We start from the raw sequence: 20,830 nt of genomic DNA, 5'->3' as shown, positions 1-20,830 counted from the left end.
TTTCAGTTTCAGTACTCAATACCCAACTGGGTATTCACAATAACCTGTCTCTGTAGCTTCAGGGCTGGAGAGATGAAAAGGCTTTTGCAGAAAATTTTACTCGTATACTCCAGACTAAGAAAGCAAGAAAAAAAAGGCAAGATATCAATAGAAAACATAGAAATAGATTTTCAGCAATTAAATGCTAAAATCAGAACTGGTGAAAAAAACAGGAAAGTTCACAACTAGCAGAGAAGCACTTGAAATATGATGATACAAGAGAAAAGATCAAATCAATTGTTCTTAAATGTAGGCCATTTCAGAGGTAGCTATGTAGTATGTCAGGTGCCTTCATGCTTCCTTCAAATGATATCTTTCCTCCTGTTCCTCTCTCCCTGGCCTTTCACAGCTGCTCATCTTCCCCACAGACAGCTTTCCTCAATGGGAGCCCCTGGCCCCTATCACCGGCCTCTGAAACCTCAGGCCTCTGCTCTCAATAGGTCCCCCACTAAGTTTTTTTGGACCCTTGGAAACTATTCTGGCAAGCACCTGCCCCACTTCCTGTCCTGAAGAGATACCCCTCCTGAACTATGGGGTGTGTGGGTGCATAACCAGAAAGAGGAACCACTTAGTAAGGAGAAAAAAAAGTAAAAAAGGTAATTCTATTTAATGTGGGAAATTTAGTTATTGTTATTTAGCTGGAGGCTTTAGTGTAGGTATATATAATGCATTACCTGAGTTCTTACATTATGTTCATAACTAAGCTGCCTCATTCAGTTAGCCACATCTGTGGTGATGAGTCCTGGAACCCTGGCAACAGGGATTAATTTAGTCTCTGCACTGGCCTCCCAGTTCACAGTAGCTGCAAGATAGGGGATATGCCCTTTACTTGAAATTAGGCAACTATCCACTATCCCAAGTCAATGGGTTTGGATGATCAAGTAACAGGGTTCTTATTCATTTTTCCTATTTTGCATGTCAGAACAAAGCCACCATCAGAAATACTCTTCATCCTTTTGGAATCCAGGAGCAAACACCTTCCAGAAGAGACAAGGAAAGTTGATTTTTTTAAAAATTAGTAATCTCAATGTATCCTTTAAAGAAATACTGAATCTTATCCAGGACAAAGCCAAATGTATATGAAACTATAAGGCATGTTCTGCTTATGTCTTGTCTGGAATTCTTAATTTTTTCTAGTTTTAGAGAATACTGAAGAATTCTGGACTCTAGCCTGGGAGCCTGGACAGTCTGAAAACTGAATAAAAGGGGGAAATTAAGAGAGGAAAAAAAAGTAGGAGAGTAGGACTCAAAGTAAAGGAGAAAACTGGAATAGAGTTATGTGTGTATCAGGGGCATGTCATAATTAAAACACAAAGCAAAAACACTATCTGTGCCATTAGCTCATTCAACAGTCTACCAGAGAGGTCTTACCCAAATCATTATTTTTTGTGATAGCTGCAGCTGCCCTGGTTCGCGGTCCCTGTTGTGTGAAATGGTATCCAAATTTAAGGATATTTGTGTTCTCCTCAAGCATTTTGGCAATTTCCGTTTCTACAGGTGTTCCCAACTGCTGCCTCTGTTAACAAACATTACAACTTCAACATATTCATATTCATTTACTACAAAAATCTAGAATATTTTTAGTATACTTAGGTGACAAGTAGTCCTCTTCACATCTACTGATTTGAAAGACATGACAAGTTCAGACTACTGGTCTCTCTCTCTATTTTAAGAACCAATCACCAAATTAACATGGCACCAATTTCAAGTGGATACCTATTTGAATTTTAAATCAAACTTATGAAGCTTCCCATCCTCATACCCCTCAGTTATACGCCTTTCTTCTCCTTCCAATTGTTGGCTCCCTCTATATTTGATTGTCTGAGGCCTATCTGCTGGCCCTAATGATGGCACTCTTGCAAGTTTCCCCACACTCTTGGGTTTCCTAAAAGGTTCTGTGCATCCTGGAGCACAGCAAACAGGGTAGCATTCTGGGGCTTTCAAGTCTGTAGCATCTAGTAAGATACTAGTAGCTAGAGAGACATTTCTGGACCTGCTAGACTAACATTGTAAAGGTAAAATGGAGCAGAAAAAATTTACTCAGCCCAGCATGAGAGTTCAGTTAAAGGGGTTTATGTAGACTCACCCATTAAAAGCAAGTTTTTCCCCCTCTGCCACCACAGAGTAAGAGCAATCAATTGTTTAACAAATTCTGTGTAATAACCAGAATCTCTCAGTGTTTAGTTAGAACACTAAGTGAATCCGGCAAGAAAGTATGTCAATAAATTTTAAGAAGTAAAAAGACTGACTACTCCCATTAAGATGCAAAAAAGATGCACATATCAAATTATGTTTTTCTGTTGTAGTAATATGTTTCAATTACAAGACAGCCTAGGCACATGGACTCTTTTCACGTAGAAACTCAGAATATACTCTACAGTTAAAGTCTTTATACTGCTTATTAGTTAAACAAGCTAGTTTATTCAATTTAAAGTACATCAGCAGCATCTTAAACTAAATATTTAAGAATATTTTGTTCTTTTTATTCCAAGCAATGGAATCTACAGGGCAGTTAACCTAAATTTTCCATGCTCCTCACTTGAGAATGTCAAGCAGTTACCCAAAAGGGAAGTCTATTCTTAAATGAATAGAACTATAACTATATAAAAACCATAGAAATGTAGGGCTGGAAGGGACCTCAACAGGTCATCTAGTCCAATGCCCCCACCATACACAGACCATCCCTGACAGGAGTTTGTCTAACCTGTTCTTAAAAAACCTCAAATGATAGGGATTCCAGAACCTCCTTAGGTAACCTGTTTTGGAGAGGCTTAAGAGTCCCTAGGGAATTCTCCCTCAGAACGGGAATAAGCCCCATCTCTTGCTCTGACATCTGAGGATCTCTCTAGACAAGGATAAAAAGGTCTGGTTTTAAAACACGTTAGCAAACATTTAAAAACCCTAGGCTAGACATGGCACGTTGTATTTTAACATGTCTTAGCTGGTCAGAGTGAACCACAGATTTCCTCTCCCCTCCCACCAGCGTTCACCCTGACCAGCTAACACACGTTAAAAACAGGCTTTGACCCGTGCGCTCTACATCCCATGCAGTGGGATGGCTCTCTAAAGTATCCTGACCCACTCTACTGGAAGGTAGAGAGGGAAGCTGTGTGACATGATAATACCTGTCCAGCCCAGCCTTCTTCCATTTCATCCTGTGTTTTAAAGGCATCTCTCAGCTACTTTAAATATTGCTGATTTTTTTCATCCCTCCTTTTAATCTTTTTATTTTGGGTGGTCAGGAGGATTTCCACCTAGCCAGCTGTGATCTCCACCAGACAGTTAAGGGTTTTTAAAACATTGTACATAAATTAATGTATACATACTATTTTTCTCTTCCCCTATCCTTAATCACCATATAAACTACATAGAAATAGAACATTTATTTTTCATGGGTTCATCTCTTCCTGCTCTATTTTAAATCCTAATTCTTCATTTTCAATATCCCCACTGCTTGCTTGGGAAACAATCTGAATGATAAAAATTAATGAATAAGCGATGAAACAAGCAGCCCGTCATTTCCCAAAAGGCATTTAGTCTGCCTTCTTCAATGGATGGAAGTGTCCAGTAGAGGAAAGCATAGGAAGAGACTAACAAACATTTACATTTATTTAGATACAAAACTGTTTTGTTTTTAATTAAAATATATTTGAAAATGTCATGAATCAGCAGCTGTTTTCTCAAAGGTAAATCAGTCTGATAGAGTAGATAGAGTGAGAGCACAATTCAGCTTTGCTCACCTGGTTATCGATTCTGACCTCTGACAGGGTTTCATTCTCTTTTAGTGCATCAACCAGTGCCATAATGCCAACCCCAGTGATGAAATTTGATTCTATATTTAGACTTTTCAATTTTTTGTTCACTCTCAGCATATCTGCAAAAGCCTTGAAAAGCAGGAAAAAGTAATGAAAATTAAATAGCAAATTGTACTACAGTAAACTTAACATACAGGACCAATGGAGCTATACTAATTTACACCATCTGCGGACATGGCTCAAAATCGGCAACACTTTATAGGTTCTTAATGTAATTTCACAGCCTTTCATCATTCATTTGAGACTGGGGAGAGAATCTTTAATCAGCCTTTTCCAATGCAAACAAGTTTTCATTTGCATAGTACACAATTAGGAAAGAGCCTGCATCTTACACTTGTTGCAAACTAAAAACCTTCACTGAATATAAATTGTCTCTAATTAGCACATTGGCCCAAATCCACTTTATACGCCTTTGCAGAAAACTCTTCTCGGCACACAATGCTAAAGATTAAAAAATAACTGACTTCTTGTTTGCTAGCAGGTGAATTAGATTTGAGTGATGTAGAGCCAGGAGATTTGATTTCCAAAATACTAATAATCTCTGCCCATTTGATCATATAAAATACCAGAGTCCTGCTTTTAGTCACCAATACCCAATAAAGTACATGTAATTAGAAATGGTTGGAAAATGCCATTTTGTCAAAATTAAACTTTCCACGGGAATGCATTTATTTTGACAAAATTTCCAGTAGAAAAAATTGAAACTGAATTTCAATAAGGTCAAAACATTTTATTACATTAAGTTAAACTGTAGTGAATTAGGACCTTCAGGGTCCATTGTATTACAAATGAAGTTGTGTATGTGTTATTGTGGAATTGTGTGCAAGTCCTCTAGGAAGAGGGGGATGCTAATGTAATTCCTCCAGTTATCAGCCCTTGGAAGCCACGTCCTCCCAGAAGTAGGCATATACTAGTTCAAACTGGATTCTACAGGGACCAGACAGACAAATAAATGTTTTTTTGGACAAATAGCATGGACAGGCCTTCTTCCTGACCCAGCAAATGGACAGGACTGCTGGCCCATGGGGGTCCCAAATCCTTAGCGAAGAGTTGGAAGGTCCTACTAAGGCCCCATAAGACTGTATGCTTGTTCTGAAAAAAGAACAGGAGTACTTGTGGCACCTTAGAGACTAACAAATTTATTTCAGCATGAGCTTTCGTGAGCTACAGCTCACTTCTTCGGATGCATAGAATGGAACACACATTCTATGCATCCGAAGAAGTGAGCTGTAGCTCACGAAAGCTCATGCTGAAATAAATTTGTTAGTCTCTAAGGTGCCACAAGTACTCCTGTTCTTTTTGCGGATACAGACTAACACGGCTGCTACTCTGAAACCTGCTTGTTCTGAGTTGAAGCTGTGATGAATGTTGAAACCACAAGGAAACCACTTGGGTGAGGTTCTGAAGGACTGCTCCTGCAATAGTCCATGTTGGAAGGGGTGATCTTGGTAAGCTTATTAGCATGCATGTAGATTCTTTATTTGTTTTTAATACATCTTCTCTGTAGTGCTTTTACCTTAAGGATAAAATAGGCTTGCATTGGAAGTGCTGTATGGTACCTTATAACTGTCCCTGAAGAGAAAGTAAGCAGGCCTGCTTAAGTAAGTAAAGTAAGCTGGGATATCCTAGTATAGTCAGATGCATATGCAGCTTGGAAATACTCCGGTTAAAAGGGAATACGATGTGTGTCTCCTCTCAAGAGAGATGACAGCCAGGGGAGCCTGAAGCCTAAAGTGGAGGCTTTTGCTGGACCAAAGAGGAGGAATGCCCTGAACTGTGACATCTTAACACAACAGTTCTTCAAACTGAGGCCTGCATACACCACAGGTTCAGGGAATGAAACTGACAACTAAGCAGTGGTGGACTGGTTGTTGGGAGGGGAGTAGGTCCACACGAGGCTCTCTCACGAAGTGGTCTAGAATGAAAGAGTTGAAGAACCACTTCCCATTCACCTAGTAATTTTAACGCAGTGTTGCTATAGCCGTGTCAGTCCCAGGCTTTCAGAGAGACAAGGTGGGTGAGGCAGTATCTTTTACTGGAGAAGCTGGTCGAATAAAAGATATTATCCCACCCACCTTGTGTCTCTAGTAGGTGCTTTCAGAAAGCTTCTTTAACTTCAGGGTGCTAAAGGAAAAAAATTGTTTTCCATCCTCTGGAATACCAGGAGGTTTAAACAGCTTGCAGTTCAAATCAACCCCACTTCCCAACCCACAACAAGAGCCTACTTACAACAGCAACAGGGTCATTGCTTCGAGTGGCTGCAAGGCTGAAACTCTTCACATGGGTGTTGGTTTCCAAAGCCTTAGCAAATTCTTTCAATGTTGGAATCGGGATGTTCTTGAATTAAAAATAAAATATACGTTTTGTACATTACATTATATCCATTACAATGAATATTTTCTACTCAGCTCTTCCCCATTATCATCATCTTTCTACAGAGAAATATACTGGGCTACCACTTCTCCCTTACTGGTATCAATAACCAAGTCCCACAGCACAGGCTTGGATGTGGATGAAGGGCAAAATCATACGCTCGACTCTTTGCCTTTTAAAAGCACCTATATGCTTTCTTTACTGTACTCAAGCCAATACCACATTAGAATTAGACTAGAATATCTTGATCTGTAAAAGCTACCAGAACAAGAAAAAGTGTACAAATTGAATATTCTACTAAATGCCTGTCTGCATATTAATCAGTATCTCATTAACTTCTTCATATTTCACAATTTGAGAAACACTAATGAGAAAATGGAATTAATAAATAGAAATTACTTCGGAACACAAAGTAGATCCAATTACTGAACTCTAGTTAACTCTATTCTGTTATACTAATTCAGGAACAACTGCTAATTTAGAGTTAGAAGTATGGTTTGGTGTACTAAAACTGAATGGAATAATTTTGGTCCGACACTGCTAAGAAATTTGCAACTCACTGTGTATTTGTACATTTTACAGGTGTGTATAATAGCAGGGAGTTATGTCTGATATAATGTACAAAATTCCCCATCCAATTTTCTGCTCTTAGTGGAAGCAATAAGAAATATGGGTTATTTTTTGTGCGCCAAAAATGTTATGATTCTGTTCTGATTTATCTGAATAAGTGGGAAAAAAACCCGATTCTATTTTAATCTTCTTTAAAAGTTTGACAGCCAAATTTATGACTAGAAATAACCAAAACTACCACCAGCATCTTTTATATGACAACACAGTAAGATACTATATACAAACATCACTCGGTTTCTAATAACCATAATTGATAACACTCCTCCATGAACAGAATTAAATAAAAATTTTAATTCAAAGTTTCTGATTTGAGATCACATACACCACACGTTTATTGGAAAAGTTGCTGCATTTACAAATTAGCCAATCAAAGATAGTTTTAGAAGTACACAGCTCAAGACAAAGACTGGATTATTTATTTTTAGAGAGATGCTCTAGATCAGTGGTCTCCAACCTTTTTACACACAATATCACTTTTTTAATTTAAGATCAACTCCTGCCCCTTCCCCGAGGCCCCGCCCCACTCACTCCATTCCCTCCTCCCTCCGTCGCTCCATCTCCCCCACCCTCACTCACTTTCACCGGGCTGGGACAGGGGTTGGGTGCAGGAGGGGCTGCAGGCTCTGGGCTGGGGTTGAGGGGTTCAGAGTGTGGGAGGGGGCTCCGGGGTGAGCCTGGGGCAGAGGGTTGGGGTGCAGGAGTGAGGGGTGAAAGCTCTGGGAGGGAGTTTGGGTGCAGGAGGGGGCTCCGGGCTGGGGTGCAAGGTGCAGGCTCCAGCTGGGAGGCACTTACCACAGGCGGCTCTCAGACGGCAGCGCAGCAGGGCTCAGGCAGGCTACTTGCCTGCCCTGGCCCCACTCCCGGAAGCGGCTGGCTGCTGGCACGTCTCTGTGGGCCCTGGGGGGGGGGTGGCAGCAGGTCTCCGTGCACTGCCCACGCCGCCCTTGCAGCTCCCATTGGCCGTTTCCCAGCCAATGGGAGCTATGGGGACAGTGCTGGGGGCAGGAACAGCGTGCAGAGCTGCCTCCCCCTACTGTCCCTCCCAGGGGCAACAGAGAAGTGCCAGCAGCCAGCTGCTTCCGGGAGCAATGTGGGGCCAGGGCAGGCAGGCAGCCTGCCTGAGCCCCACTGCACTGCCAGACTTTTAGCAACCAGAAATCACGATCGACTAGCAGAGGCTACAGGATCAACCAATCGATTGTGATCGACTTGTTGGTGGACCACGTCTCTAGATCAAAAGAAATTATTTTGAGGAAGCCCTATGTCTTGTGTTACGCAGGAGGTCAGTCAAGATGAGCACAATGGCCTTGGAATCTATGAACCTATAAAAGCCACATTGAAAAGTTATTTGTAGGTGAGAAAAACAATGCAGTTATTGTAGCCTCCCAACAATTACCTTTATATTGTTCAGATTAACTTCAACAAGACGAGAGTCATTATCTTTAATCCTTTGCAAACTCTCCTCTACATGTGTGGGATTTGGTGGTTCATCTGAAAATGGTATCGTCCTTTCACCTTTTACTATGTCTGAAATGTAAGACAAGGAACATGAATTGGACACCTTAAGTGTAATAAACGGTACACATACTAGTTATTACATCTAGTCAGCTAGTCATCTGCCAAAAACTTTTAGCCTCTGCCCATCCTGCCAAAAACCAAGCAACATCACACCACGTTGTCCTCTTTTGGCCATACTTTCACACAGTAACTTTTTTTTTTTTTTTTTTAAATACGTCCTTGTGTCACATCCACAACAGTTTTTTTTTGAAAAACAGATAGGAATTGGATTACAAAAGAAAATATTAAAACCCAGACTCAATCACAAATAAAATACATGTTCATTCATTCCACTTTTACAAAAAGTGAGTATATTTTATCTCTTTTTATTAATTTCTACCCTTTCCACAGCTCATCTAACAATTTAATATTTTATGTACAAGCTTACTTTTGACTTGGAAATGAAATGCTTTTTCTGTATCAAGAATATAAGTGTAACATATTACATAGCTTATGCTGCAGTAGCAAAATGACTGGATACTTGGTATTGTACACAGGTTTTTAATTTAGATCTTGACTATAAATACTCACCTGTGAAGCTTTCATTGCTGACACCATTACTACTTCCTACTATGTCACAGAACTGAGTGTTTGTTATCAAGTTGTGCATTCCCAGGATAGCTGTAAGAAAAGAATTTTTAGTGTTCCCTGATGTTTAAATTCAGAAGCTGAAGAATATTTGAGAGATTAATAATTACATCTGGTTGGAAAATGTCAGCTGTTCAGTGAAAAGTGTTTGCCATTTTATTACTAATTCTAATAATTTAAAGCCATTAAGAGGTTTCTGACTTCTATTTGGCCTGCCTCTTTTCAAAACAGCCATCAAAATCCCACCAATAGACATCATACACCACAGTCAAGTGTGCAGTTCAACCCACATATAACAGATGCACATAATTACATTGTTTGCTGCTTTGTCTAAAGCTAGCTTTAGAAGGCATATAGCACCACGTTCCCACATTTGAGGAAGGGATGTAGCACACATTTCCTCCAAAAAAGCTGCCAGTTTGGGGGAGATCTTGCTTAACCCATTTCTTACTTCTTCAGATCCAAAAACAGTAAAATGGTGAAATATTTGGGGGGGGGGGAGATAATTTGTGCAATGCTTTTTCTACAAACCTCCAACAATGTGTAACATGACATGGTTCAGTTTCTAAGGGTATGTCTACACTACGAAATTAGGGCGATTTAATAGAAGTCGATTTTTTAGAAATCGATTTGATACAGTCGACTGTGTGTATCCCCACTAAGCACATTAAGTTGGCGGTGTGTGTCCACAGTACCGAGGCTAGAGTCAACTTTCGGAGCGTTGCACTGTGGTAGCTATCCCACAGTTTCTGCAGTCTCCACCGCCCACTGGAATTCTGGGTTGAGCTCCCAATGCCTGATGGGGCAAAAATATTGTTGCACGTGGTTCTGGGTACATGTCGTCAGGCCTCCCTCCCTCCGTGAAAGCAATGGCAAAAAATCGTTTCTCGCCTTTTTTCCTGGGTTACCCATGCAGATGACATACCATGGCAAGCACAGAGCCCACTCAGCTCACTGTCACCATATGTCTCCTGGGTGCTGCTGGCAGACGCTGTACTGCAGTGCTACACAGCAGCATCCCCTTGCCTTGCCTTGAGGATGGCAGATGATACAATACGACTGCTAGCTGTCATTGTCGTCCCATGGGAGCTCTTGGCTGACCTCGGTTAGATTGTTTGGGGGCGCCTGGGCAGACATGGGTGCTCCTGGCCAGCCTCGGTGAGGTCGGTCGGGGGCGCCTGGACAAAAATGGGAATGACTCCAGGTCATTCTCTTCTTTAAGTTTCGTCTAATGGAGATTCAGTCCTGCCTGGAATATCATGATAGCTGGAGGCTTCTGCCTCAGGTTGCTCTCCCAGTTGGCAGCACCGAGCAGTCGGACTACCCCTGCCTACCCCTTTCTCCCATGGCTCATGAAGCCTGGACAGTAGTAAGGAGTTCAAGGCTAAGCTAAGCAAGTGCTAGGCTAGGCTAAGCAAGTGCAGAATGGTGGTAGAATGTGCCTTTGGACGTTTAAAAGCTCACTGGCACAATTTACTGACTCTGTTAGACCTCAGCGAAACCAATATTCCCATCGTTATTACTGCTTGCTGTGTGCTCCACAATATCTGAGCGAGTAAGGGAGAGACGTCTATGGCAGGGTGGGAGGTTGAGGCAAATCGCCTGGCCGCTGATTACATGCAGCCAGACACCAGGGCAGTTAGAAGAGCACAGCAGGGTGCGCTGTGCATCAGAGAAGCTTTGAAAACCAGTTTCATGACTGGCCAGGCTACGATGTGAAAGTTCTGTTTTTCTCCTTGATGAAAACCCGCCCCCTTGGTTCACTCTACTTCCCTGTAAGCCAACCGCCCTCCCCTCCCACCTTTGATCTCCGCTTGCAGATGCAATAAAGTCGTTGTTTCAAATTCATGCAGTATTTATTAATTCGTCACACAAATGGGGGATAACTGCCAAGGTAACCTGGGAGAGGTGGGGGAGGAGGGAAGCACAGGGGTGGGGTAGTTGTAGGGGCACCCCCTAGAATGGCATGCAGCTCATCATAGAAGCGGCAGGTCTGGGGCTCTGACCCAGAGTGGCCGTTTGCCTCTCTGGTTCTTTGGTAGGCTTCACGCGGCACTGCTGTGCGTCCCTGTTATAGCCTCTGTCTTTCATGCCCTTGGAGATTTTTTCAAATATTCCGGCATTTTGTCCTTTGGAACGGAATTCAGATAGCAGGATTCGTCTCCCCATACAGCGATCAGATGCAGTACCTCCTGTTCGGTCCATGCTGGAGCTCTTTTGTGATTCTGGGACTCTATGGTCACCTGTGCTGATCAGCTCGCTACACTGGCCAAACAGGAAATGTAATTCAAAAGTTTGCGGGGCTTTTCCTGTCTACCTGGCCAGTGCATCTGAGTTGAGAGTGCTGTCTAGAGCAGTCACAATGGAGCACTCTGGGATAGCTCCCGGAGGCCAATACCGCTGAATTGCATCCACACTACCCCAAATTCAACCCAGCAAGGTTGATTTCAGCGCTAATCCCCTCGTCGGGGAGAAGTACAGAAATCGATTTTAAGAGCGCTTTAAGTCGACAAAAATGGCTTCGTTGTGTGGACTGGTGCAGGGTTAGATCGATCTAATGCTGCTAAATTCGACCTAAACTCATAGTGTAGACCAGGGCTAAGACAACTAGACTTCATGAAGCAGTAAAGACCTTCAGTCTTTGCGTGGTTTCATGTGGCAAAGATACAGTAATATTTACTACAGAGGATCAGGCATTCATGAATATGCACAAACACACCCATGCTTTAAAAACTAACCTGCAAGGTCACACAGTTCTGTATCTGTGGCACTTGTCAAAGCTTCCTCCAGTTCTGGATCAAGAAACACTTTTTCTTCCATGAAAGACTGTACAGGCTTCTGCTTGGGGATAAATATTTTCCCTGTGTGTAGGGGAGAAATAAAGAGTCTGAAATTCCTTTGTATTATATGGTTAGTCAGTTTTACTCATCTCACATATATACACACACAAGTTTAGCTCTCCAGCCTGAACTACTGCCTTATAAAAACAAGCATGAACTGTCACTAGCTAGAAGACTGAAATCAGCCCACCAAAACCAAGAATGCTAATGGCAAAGGGGCTAATTTTGACAAGTATGCTGGAATTAATTTCTGCCTAATTTGTTTTTGGAGAGTTGGTGGTGAGAAAGAGGGTGCAACAATGGGAATACAAACATGAAGATCTGGCATTATAAGTAATGTGGTATCCCAACCCTCAATATTCATCTTTTAAAGCAAGATAAATATTTGCTAAATATTTTCTTTTCCATTTATATTAAGTTTTCTCTACATGCACTTCTCTAGTAGAGCCTCAGGATTTACAGTGACTGATATCACTAACTGCACCAGGAGAGACCACTACCTGGAAGAGTTTTAACTTGGACTCATCAGGTAGGAGAAATAGAAAACCTTATCTGAAGTTTCAGATTAAAATGTATTCGTTTTATTTTTAGTGATACACATTCTGCTTCTGATTTTGGAAGCAAGGGCTTTAAAATGAAAAAAAGCCCCTACCTGAGCAGTCCAAATCAAGGGCAACGTACGTGAAGAGCATCTGAAGAAACTGAAAAGGCAAACTAAATTTGTTAAATATTTGCATACCCAAGGATGCTCTTTTCTAAACTGAGGTAGGCCTTGTAGCAGGGTCAATGAAAATACACTGGAGTTAGAATAAGCAACTACTGATAGCGCACTAAGTTTCTCAGTTATTGCAGACAGAAGATGGGAGAAGTTATTTTTAGAGGACATGCAGTAAAAATAGTCCTCTGGGTAGTTCACATAGTGTTTTGCATACATCAGTAATTGACAAGTCAATCTAAGAAATCTAAGAATGCAGCAACTCATTCTAGCATTTATCTTGGAGAAACTTCAGACTTCAAAGATTTAGGGCTTGCTTTTTCAGAAGCACTGAGTACCCATAACTCCAAATGAAGTTAATGCGAGCTGTGGAGACTCAAGTCCCTGGAAAACTAGCCCGCTAGGCACAAATGGATATTGTAAGCAAACGTTGATATTCCTTAGCAACAGCCATAAAGTTTCTTTACTGTGTAAGTGATGAATACCCCATTGTTGCAAAAGCACAATGTATGCTAAGAGTTCAAGCTTAAAGAGGCAGTCAACTTTAAATAAAAAGGAATTTATACTTGAACTTCTCTACTCCTGTTTCAAATTACACCTAAAATGACTAATTGCAAAAGAGACTAGAGAAAAGTGTCTCATTTTTTCAGTCTGTTTACTTTGTACAGTCAACAGCAGAGTATGGTCAATTCCCACTGTTTCCTGTATATATGGGTCTTTCACAAAGCCAGAGAGAAGAAAAATAAGATGGGATTGTGCTGAACAAAGTTACCTACAACTTGAAGCTTTCATTTGTATTAGCTAAGATAATAACTAAAAGCCTTTTTTGGCTGTCAGAAAGTTGGCTCCCACCTACAAATATGCCAGGAAAGACTAATGGTCACTGTACATCTCTAGAGGCCAGTTATACTGCTTAATACTTTCACAGAGTTAAAACAAAATGTTCCTTAAAATGTTGGATGTTTGTTTTTACCCTTTACCAAAAAAACAAAAACAAAAACAAATAAACCTGCTCATTCTTTAAGTTAAGCCTGAATTGCTTTTCACTGAATGAATCACTGTTCAAGAAAAAAATACACACTCAAAAGCAATGAGAGCCTTGGGAACGTGACATTTGAGGCTGCAGAGGCTAAAGCTCTCATTAATATGCCTAATATGACTCACCCCTATTTAATATAGACATTCATTTAATTTCCTGGAGTTAAGTGAAAAAGGAAGCAAACATACTTTAAAACAGAATAGTGATTGTTACGTACCTTTAGTGACATTTTCCCCCTTCTAACAAACCTGAAATCACTATTACAAACTAGTACTAGAATAGATATCGCTAAAATGTATATAATTTACTTTTAAAACTTAATAAGAGCATATTTCCTTACTACTGAAACAATTATGGAAAAAACATGAGGGCAATTAATATTGGTACAATATGTCAAGTTCTGACCATCCATTCCCCTCCTTTCAGCCCAAAGGAGAGTTTCACTGCATGGGACTGCTTATTTATGGTTAAGGATACAATTTAGTCATGGATTCTGTGACTTTACCAGACCTTCATGACTTTGGATTCAGCTGTCAGCAGGTGCAACAATGCTGGGGCCATGCACCCTGTCCCCATGGCTTTGGCCAGAGGCCAGAACCATGTGCCTCCCTGCCTGTCCCCTGCCCCACAGCTTCAGCCAGAGCTGGGCTGTGCACTCTCGCCCCACAGCTTCAGCCAGCACAGTGGCTGTGTACCCGCTCCCTGCCACTTTAGCAGGACCCGTTCATACCCATCCTGCACCCCCGCAGTGGGGTTGGGGCTGTCAGTCCCCTCCCATGGGGCTCGGGCTGTCATTCCTTCCTCCTCCTCCCCCTACCCCCCCCGCCCCCCGCAGCCCTCCTCCCTGGTATTTTTAGTAAAAGTCAGGGACAGGTCACAGCTCTGTGAATTTTTGTTTATTGCTTGTCCCTGACTTTTACTTAAAAAAACTGTGAAAAAATCTTAACCTTCAGGCTTGTCTACACTGGCAATTTACAGCACTGCAACTGTCTCACTCCCCTGAGCGCAGCAAGTTTCAGCGCTGTAAAGCGCCAGTGTAGACAGTGCACCAGCGCTGATAACTACACCCCGGTGCAAGTGGTTTTTTTTTTTTTTTGGTTTTTTTTGTTTTTAAGAGTGCTAGGAGAAAGTTCATTAAAGCTCTTAGGCTATGGCTACACTTAGCACTGCACAGCGCTGCCGCGGGAGCGCTCCCGCGACAGCGCTTTGAAGCGCGAGTGTGGTCGGAGCGCCAGCGCTGGGAAAGAGCTCTCCCAGCGCTGTCCGTACTCCACCTCCCTGTGGGGATTAACGTACAGCACTGGGAGCCGTGCTCCCAGCGCTGGAGCTCTGATCACACTGGCGCTTTGTAGCGCCGCAACTTGCAGCGCTGGAGGGGGTGTTTTTTCACACCCTGCTGCAGCGCTGCAAATCTGCAAGTGTAGCCATGGCCTTAGACTAGCCCTTAATCACTGCTAACTACAAGGTGGAACAGATTGTTTAGTAGAAGTAGTTAACACATATTTCAAGGGACCATTCAAGGTGAAGTGGCCCATTAACACCTCCAGTCACAGGCAGAAAAGGAAGGGGAGGGGGAAAAAAAAGCAGTTTATGGGAGGAGGAGTTGGTAGTGCCGGGGTGGGCAAACTTTTGGCCCAAGGGCACATCTGGGTATTGAAATTGGGATGTGGGAGGGGGCGCTCTGGCTGGGGGGGTGCAGGAAGCTGCTCCGGCCTGGGATTGAGGGGTTTGGAGGGCAGGAGGGGGATCAGGGCTGGGGCAGGGGGTTGGGGCATGGGAGGGGGTCGGGGGTAGGCTCCAGGTGGTGCTTACCTCAAGCAGCTCCCGGAAGCAACGGCACATCTCCTCTCCAGCTCCTATGCAGAGGCGTGGCCAGGTGGCTCTGCAGGCACCGCCCCCGCAGCTCCCATTGGCAGCAGTTCCCAGTCAATGGGAGATACGAGAGTGGCGCTTAATGTAGGAGCCAGACGGGGGACATGCCACTGCTTCCAGGAGCCATGCAGAGTTGCAGCATGCGCATGTGGAGCGGCCCCCGACCCCAATCCTCGGCTGGAGCCCCAGACCATCCTAGAAGGTTTATCTACATGGCTTTAGGGATTCTTCAGGATGAAAAGTGCAAAAGCAAGCTATTTTATGATTCTGCACACTCTAAATCCCCTTTCTGCAAACAGTGATTATGTAGCTCTGTGGTGTCCAAAACACTAGTCCTCTATTAAATAAAAACTGACAGCTGCTAATTTTCTAGTCACTCTTACTGCAAAGGACATTAGGTCCTTTGCAACTGCTACAATACTATTCACATTAACATCCAAACTTAGAATGTAATTATGACCATTTCAATACTGTTTTAGATAAACCCACCATAAAATCTCAATTCCACAGCAGCAATATGTGCCTATAAAATATTCTCATCTAAAACATTCTTTTCTTCAGATTCCTCAGTCATGCTAGCTAGTCCAAGCTCCACTGCGACAGACCATCATGCACCAGGGGCAGGCTAGCTAGGTCACAAGCCAATCATCTGAGATATTTTCCTCATTTTGAATATAAATATTTGTAACTTGCTGTTTGGATTGAGACTAAGTTTAGAATTTTTAAATATCTCAGTGACATGGGACTTTATTGGCGTGTTTTTGCTTTGAATTTTGGGATGTTTAAACAACTTTGGTTTTAAAATTCAGACTAATGCATGAAGACAGAATACACATGCTACAGTGAACATAGGCAGCAATAAAATCCCCACAAACAATTATGGTTGTTTGTTGTCCTCTCTATAATGCACTGATGCACCACCACAGCAACACATTAAAGAGCAGTCTATTGATTTTTGGTTTTCCTCCACATATATGGAGTTGGTATAACAAGACACAAACAAACCAGTGCCAGCATCATGAAGCATTTTCATTTCTAAGTATTCTCATTTTGGGGAGTTGTACAACAGGGCACATTAACTCAGGGGATGGTCTGTGCACATCTGAAAGTAGAAAGCAAACCTATTTTCTTACATTACTGTACTGAATATAGTCATGATATAGTAGTTGGTAATGCACTCCTCGGGGCTTCTTCACAGATGCCATGTGATCCTTGATGACCAAAGAGCAATCAAGAAAATGTGACGTTACAGTCGTGATTCATGCTGAACAGAACCTTTGAACGAATGGGAGATTTTGGGGATTAAGTGATATCTGATGATGTAAAAGCATTGATTTGATTTTTGTCAGCATCACATGCTGAGACCCAAAATGATTGTTAATACCCTATTTACTAATAAATGTTAATATATGGGAAAACGTGTCACTTTTTACTTGGTCACATTTTAAGTAACCTCTGAATCATCCACGGCAGGATATGCAGGATTTTAGAGAGTATTTTATATCTATTGTTTCAGTTATTTTGTATAAATAATTTTAACTAAGATGAGGCACTTGATAACATTGACAGATTGGCAAATAAGCCTCAGAACTTCAGAACACAGAAGGGGAATGTGACGGGTTGGATCACAGAAACCCCCTTGGGGCCACCAACTGATGTACCAAGACTACTACTGCCCCTGCTTTCCCTGCCCTCCCAGCTTGGGACCTCAGTGCCTGCCTGGTTTGAGCCAGACCCGCTAGCCTGCTGCAAACCCAGACCCAAGTCTGAACCACATCCCCTAACAGCTGTAGGCTTAAACTGAAAGAAGCTTAATAAGCGTTCCTGCCCTTAACACTAGATGCCCAACTCCCAATGGGGTCCAAACCCCCAATAAATCCATTTTACCCTGTATAAAGCTTATACAGGGTAAACTCATACATTGTTCGCCCTCTATAACACTGATAGAGTGATATGCACAGCTGCTTCTCCCCCCCGCCCAATCCCCGGGTATTAATACATACTCTGGGTTAAATAATGAGTAAAAAGTGATTTTATTAAATACAGAAAGTAGGATTTAAGTGGTTCCAAGTAGTAACAGACAGAACAAAGTGACTTACCAAGCATAATAAAATAAAACCTGCAAGTCTATGCCTAATACAGTAAGAAAACTGAATTCAGATAAAATCTCACCCTCAGAGATGTTTCAATAAGTTTCTTTCACAGACTGGACACCTTCCTAGTTTGGGCACAATCCTTTCCCCTGGTACAGCCCTTGTTCTAGCTCAGGTGGTAGCTAGGGGATTTCTCATGATGGCCGCCCCCTTATTCTGTTTCACCACCTATTTATATATCTTTTGCATAAGGCAGGAATCCATTGTCCCTCTGGGTTCCCATCCCTCCTTCTCAATGAAAAAACACCAGGTTAAAGATGGATTCCAGTTCAGGTGTCATGATTACACGTCACTGTAAGACCCCAAGCCTTCATTCCTCCCAGCCTCACTCACAGGAAAGTCTGCCTGCATCCACAGTCAATTTTCCTAGTTGATGAGAGCCATCAAGATTCCAAACCACCATTAATAGCCCACACTTTGCATAATTACAATAGGCCCTCAGAGTTATATTTCATATTTCTAGTTTTTAGATACAAGAATAATACATTCATACAAATAGGATGAACACACTTAATATTATCCTGTGAACTGTATGACTTCCTGCTAAAACCCCACAATCCCCAGGGCATCTCAGGACTTCATGCAATTTTTGAAACAGTTTTATCAGCACGGAAGTCCATATTTGTATAGCTATAACAGGTGATATGAAACAAGCTTATACAACTATTTAAGTTTTAATTCTGCATATTCTGAAACTGCCAGTACCGACTGTTCCTCTGACAGTCTTCCCATTGGACTCTATCACAAGACTCTTGAAGTCAACGCTCTCATCTACCTTTTTAAGATAGGGAGGCAGGGATTTGAGCTAAATGGAAGAAAGGTCAGCAGAGGTTTATGAGATGGTGCAGCTTTGCGGGGATGAGTGTACCTTTCTCTGTCTAGTAAGTTCAGAAAGTGTGCTTTAATAAAGTTTTTAAATGAAGGTTTCAGACATTGGCTTCTGCTGGATATATTTTGGTTAGTAGGTCTTAAGAGCAAAGTTAGAAATTGTACCCATGTGCAGGAGCAGTGCAAGCACCATAAAAGGGAGGGGAGGGCCCACAGGTGCCCAAACCATGGACCCACCCCTTCCCCTCTCCCCACTCTCCCTCTCCCCTGAGGCCCCACCCCTGGGCTGCCCTTCCCCCAAGACCCCGCCCCTTCCCCCATCACTCGCCCTTACAGCCGGTAAAAAGTGTGTGTGTGTGGGGGGGGGTGTCATAGCCTCCTGATCCCCCTGTTTCAGTGCCCCTGCCTGTGTGTGATCAACCTTTGGTTAGTTTAAGTCACAGTTTCTCAAACTTATAGTTTAGACCACTTCTTAACAGAGCTGGTTTTATGGCACATTCATGAATGCATAACATCCCTGTTGCAACTACAGCAAACGTTGCCATGGAAAGTAATATAAGGAATGGATGTTTAGCTGCCTTTAATGCAGGAAGTGTTGTGATTCCCGCCCCCACACTCCGACTCCCAAGCTTTGGCTCTTCATTTCTTCTCCCCTTCTGCTTCTCTTAGCTAGAGGCAGAGGAGGAGGGGGTCCAGCACCAGGTGACCAGCTACCTTTCCTGGAAGATCCCCTGGAAGTGCTTTGTGGACCACAGTCTAGGAAAAGATGGTTACTCACCATTGTAACTGTTGTTCTTCTTCGAGTGATTGCTCATATCCATTCCATGTAGGTGTGCGCGTGCCGCGTGCACGTTCGTCGGAAGACTTTTACCCTAGCAACACTCAGTGGGTCGGCTGGGCGCCCCCTGGAGTGGCGCCACCAGGGCCCCGGATATATACCCCAGCCGACCCACCCACTCCTCAGTTCCTTCTTGCCGGCTACTCCGACAGTGGGGAAGGAGGCTGGGTTTGGAATGGATATGAGCAACACATCTCAAAGAACAACAGTTACAACGGTGAGTAACCGTCTTTTCTTCTTCGAGTGATTGCTCATATCCATTCCATGTAGGTGATTCTCAAGCCTTACCTAGGCAGTGGGGTCGGAGAGAGACGTGGCGGAATGTAAGACCGCCGAGCCGAAGGCCGCATCGTCCCTAGATTGCTGGACCAGGGCGTAGTGTGAAGCAAACGTGTGGACCGATGACCAGGTCGCTGCACGGCATATCTCCTGGACCGGTACATGTGCCAGGAAAGCAGCTGAAGAAGCCTGAGCCCTGGTAGAATGGGCAGTGAGGTGGCCCGCTGGGACATGGGCCAAGTTATAGCACATGCGGATGCATGCTGTTAGCCAAGAGGAAATCCGTTGAGTGGAGATGGGAAGGCCTTTCATACGGTCCGCTACTGCCACGAAAAGCTGGGGGGACTTACGGAAGGGCCTTGTGCGGTCAATATAAAATGCAAGCGCCCTGCGGACATCTAGGGAGTGCAACCGCTGCTCCCGTGGAGATGAATGAGATTTAGGGAAGAAAACTGGGAGGAAGATGTCCTGATTGGTATGGAAGGCCGAAACCACCTTAGGGAGAAAAGCGGGATGTGGCCGCAATTGAACTTTGTCCTTATGAAAGACAGCGTAAGGGGGGGTCTACGGTGAGTGCACGGAGCTCGGAGACCCTCCTGGCCGAAGTAATGGCCACCAGAAAAACTGTCTTCCATGAAAGATATAGGAGAGAGCAAGTTGCCAGCGGCTCAAAGGGCGGGCCCATAAGCCTGTTCAGTACTAGGTTAAGGTCCCAGGCAGGGACGGGGTGACGAACTTGAGGGTAGAGGCGCTCCAGCCCCTTGCGAAACCTAGCGACCACCGGGTGAGAGAACACAGAGTGCACACCCTCGCCGGGATGGAAGGCGGATATGCATAGGCGGCAGGTTTGTATAATTTTTGGTGGGGCCCAAAATGGTGGTGCCCCCCCGCTCCCGCCCTGTAAGCCGATATAAAATGAAGCTATAACGCGTCAGTGCCACAAGATTACAAGGGTCAATTAAAAGTGGAAAGTCAGAAGCAGCACTTGCCTACTTCAATATATAGTATTATATTTTGTTGCACTTGTTGTGATGAAGTGGGAGTGTTAATATTTTCTCTGAATACTGTGTGGGTGCCTCAGTTTCCCCTGCAAGATGCCAACTGAAGGTGTTGGGGACAAAGAAATCAGGTGGCCTCCTTGTCCGGAAGAGACACAGAGGCCAGAGGAGGGAGTGTCAGTTTGGAGCTGGCTGGGGAAATGGGGAGAGACCCAGAACTTGGTTCTGGGCTCCCCACCCCCTAAGATAGAACCCCTCTGTCAGGT

At 43.3% G+C, this 20,830-nt stretch overlaps 1 protein-coding gene across 1 annotated transcript in view; it reads right to left on the bottom strand.

The window, feature by feature from the left end:
• LOC123344485 (tropomodulin-3-like) overlaps positions 1-20,830 on the bottom strand; it is a 54,106-nt gene that overhangs the window by 4,741 nt on the left and 28,535 nt on the right. Inside the window, exons 4-9 of the mRNA XM_044980762.1 lie at positions 11,741-11,863; positions 8,946-9,035; positions 8,254-8,384; positions 6,084-6,191; positions 3,780-3,923; positions 1,411-1,555 (exon numbers count right to left, since the gene is read on the bottom strand). Of these exons, the coding sequence (XP_044836697.1) occupies positions 1,411-1,555; positions 3,780-3,923; positions 6,084-6,191; positions 8,254-8,384; positions 8,946-9,035; positions 11,741-11,863 (741 nt within the window). The remainder of the gene's footprint in view (positions 1-1,410; positions 1,556-3,779; positions 3,924-6,083; positions 6,192-8,253; positions 8,385-8,945; positions 9,036-11,740; positions 11,864-20,830) is intronic.

This window comes from Mauremys mutica, chromosome 11 (assembly GCF_020497125.1).
Source record: "Mauremys mutica isolate MM-2020 ecotype Southern chromosome 11, ASM2049712v1, whole genome shotgun sequence".
In the NCBI taxonomy this organism is placed as follows: Eukaryota; Metazoa; Chordata; order Testudines; family Geoemydidae; genus Mauremys; species Mauremys mutica.
The sequence above is the reverse complement of the archived record's forward strand: the minus strand, read 5'-3'. Positions and strand labels throughout refer to the sequence as shown.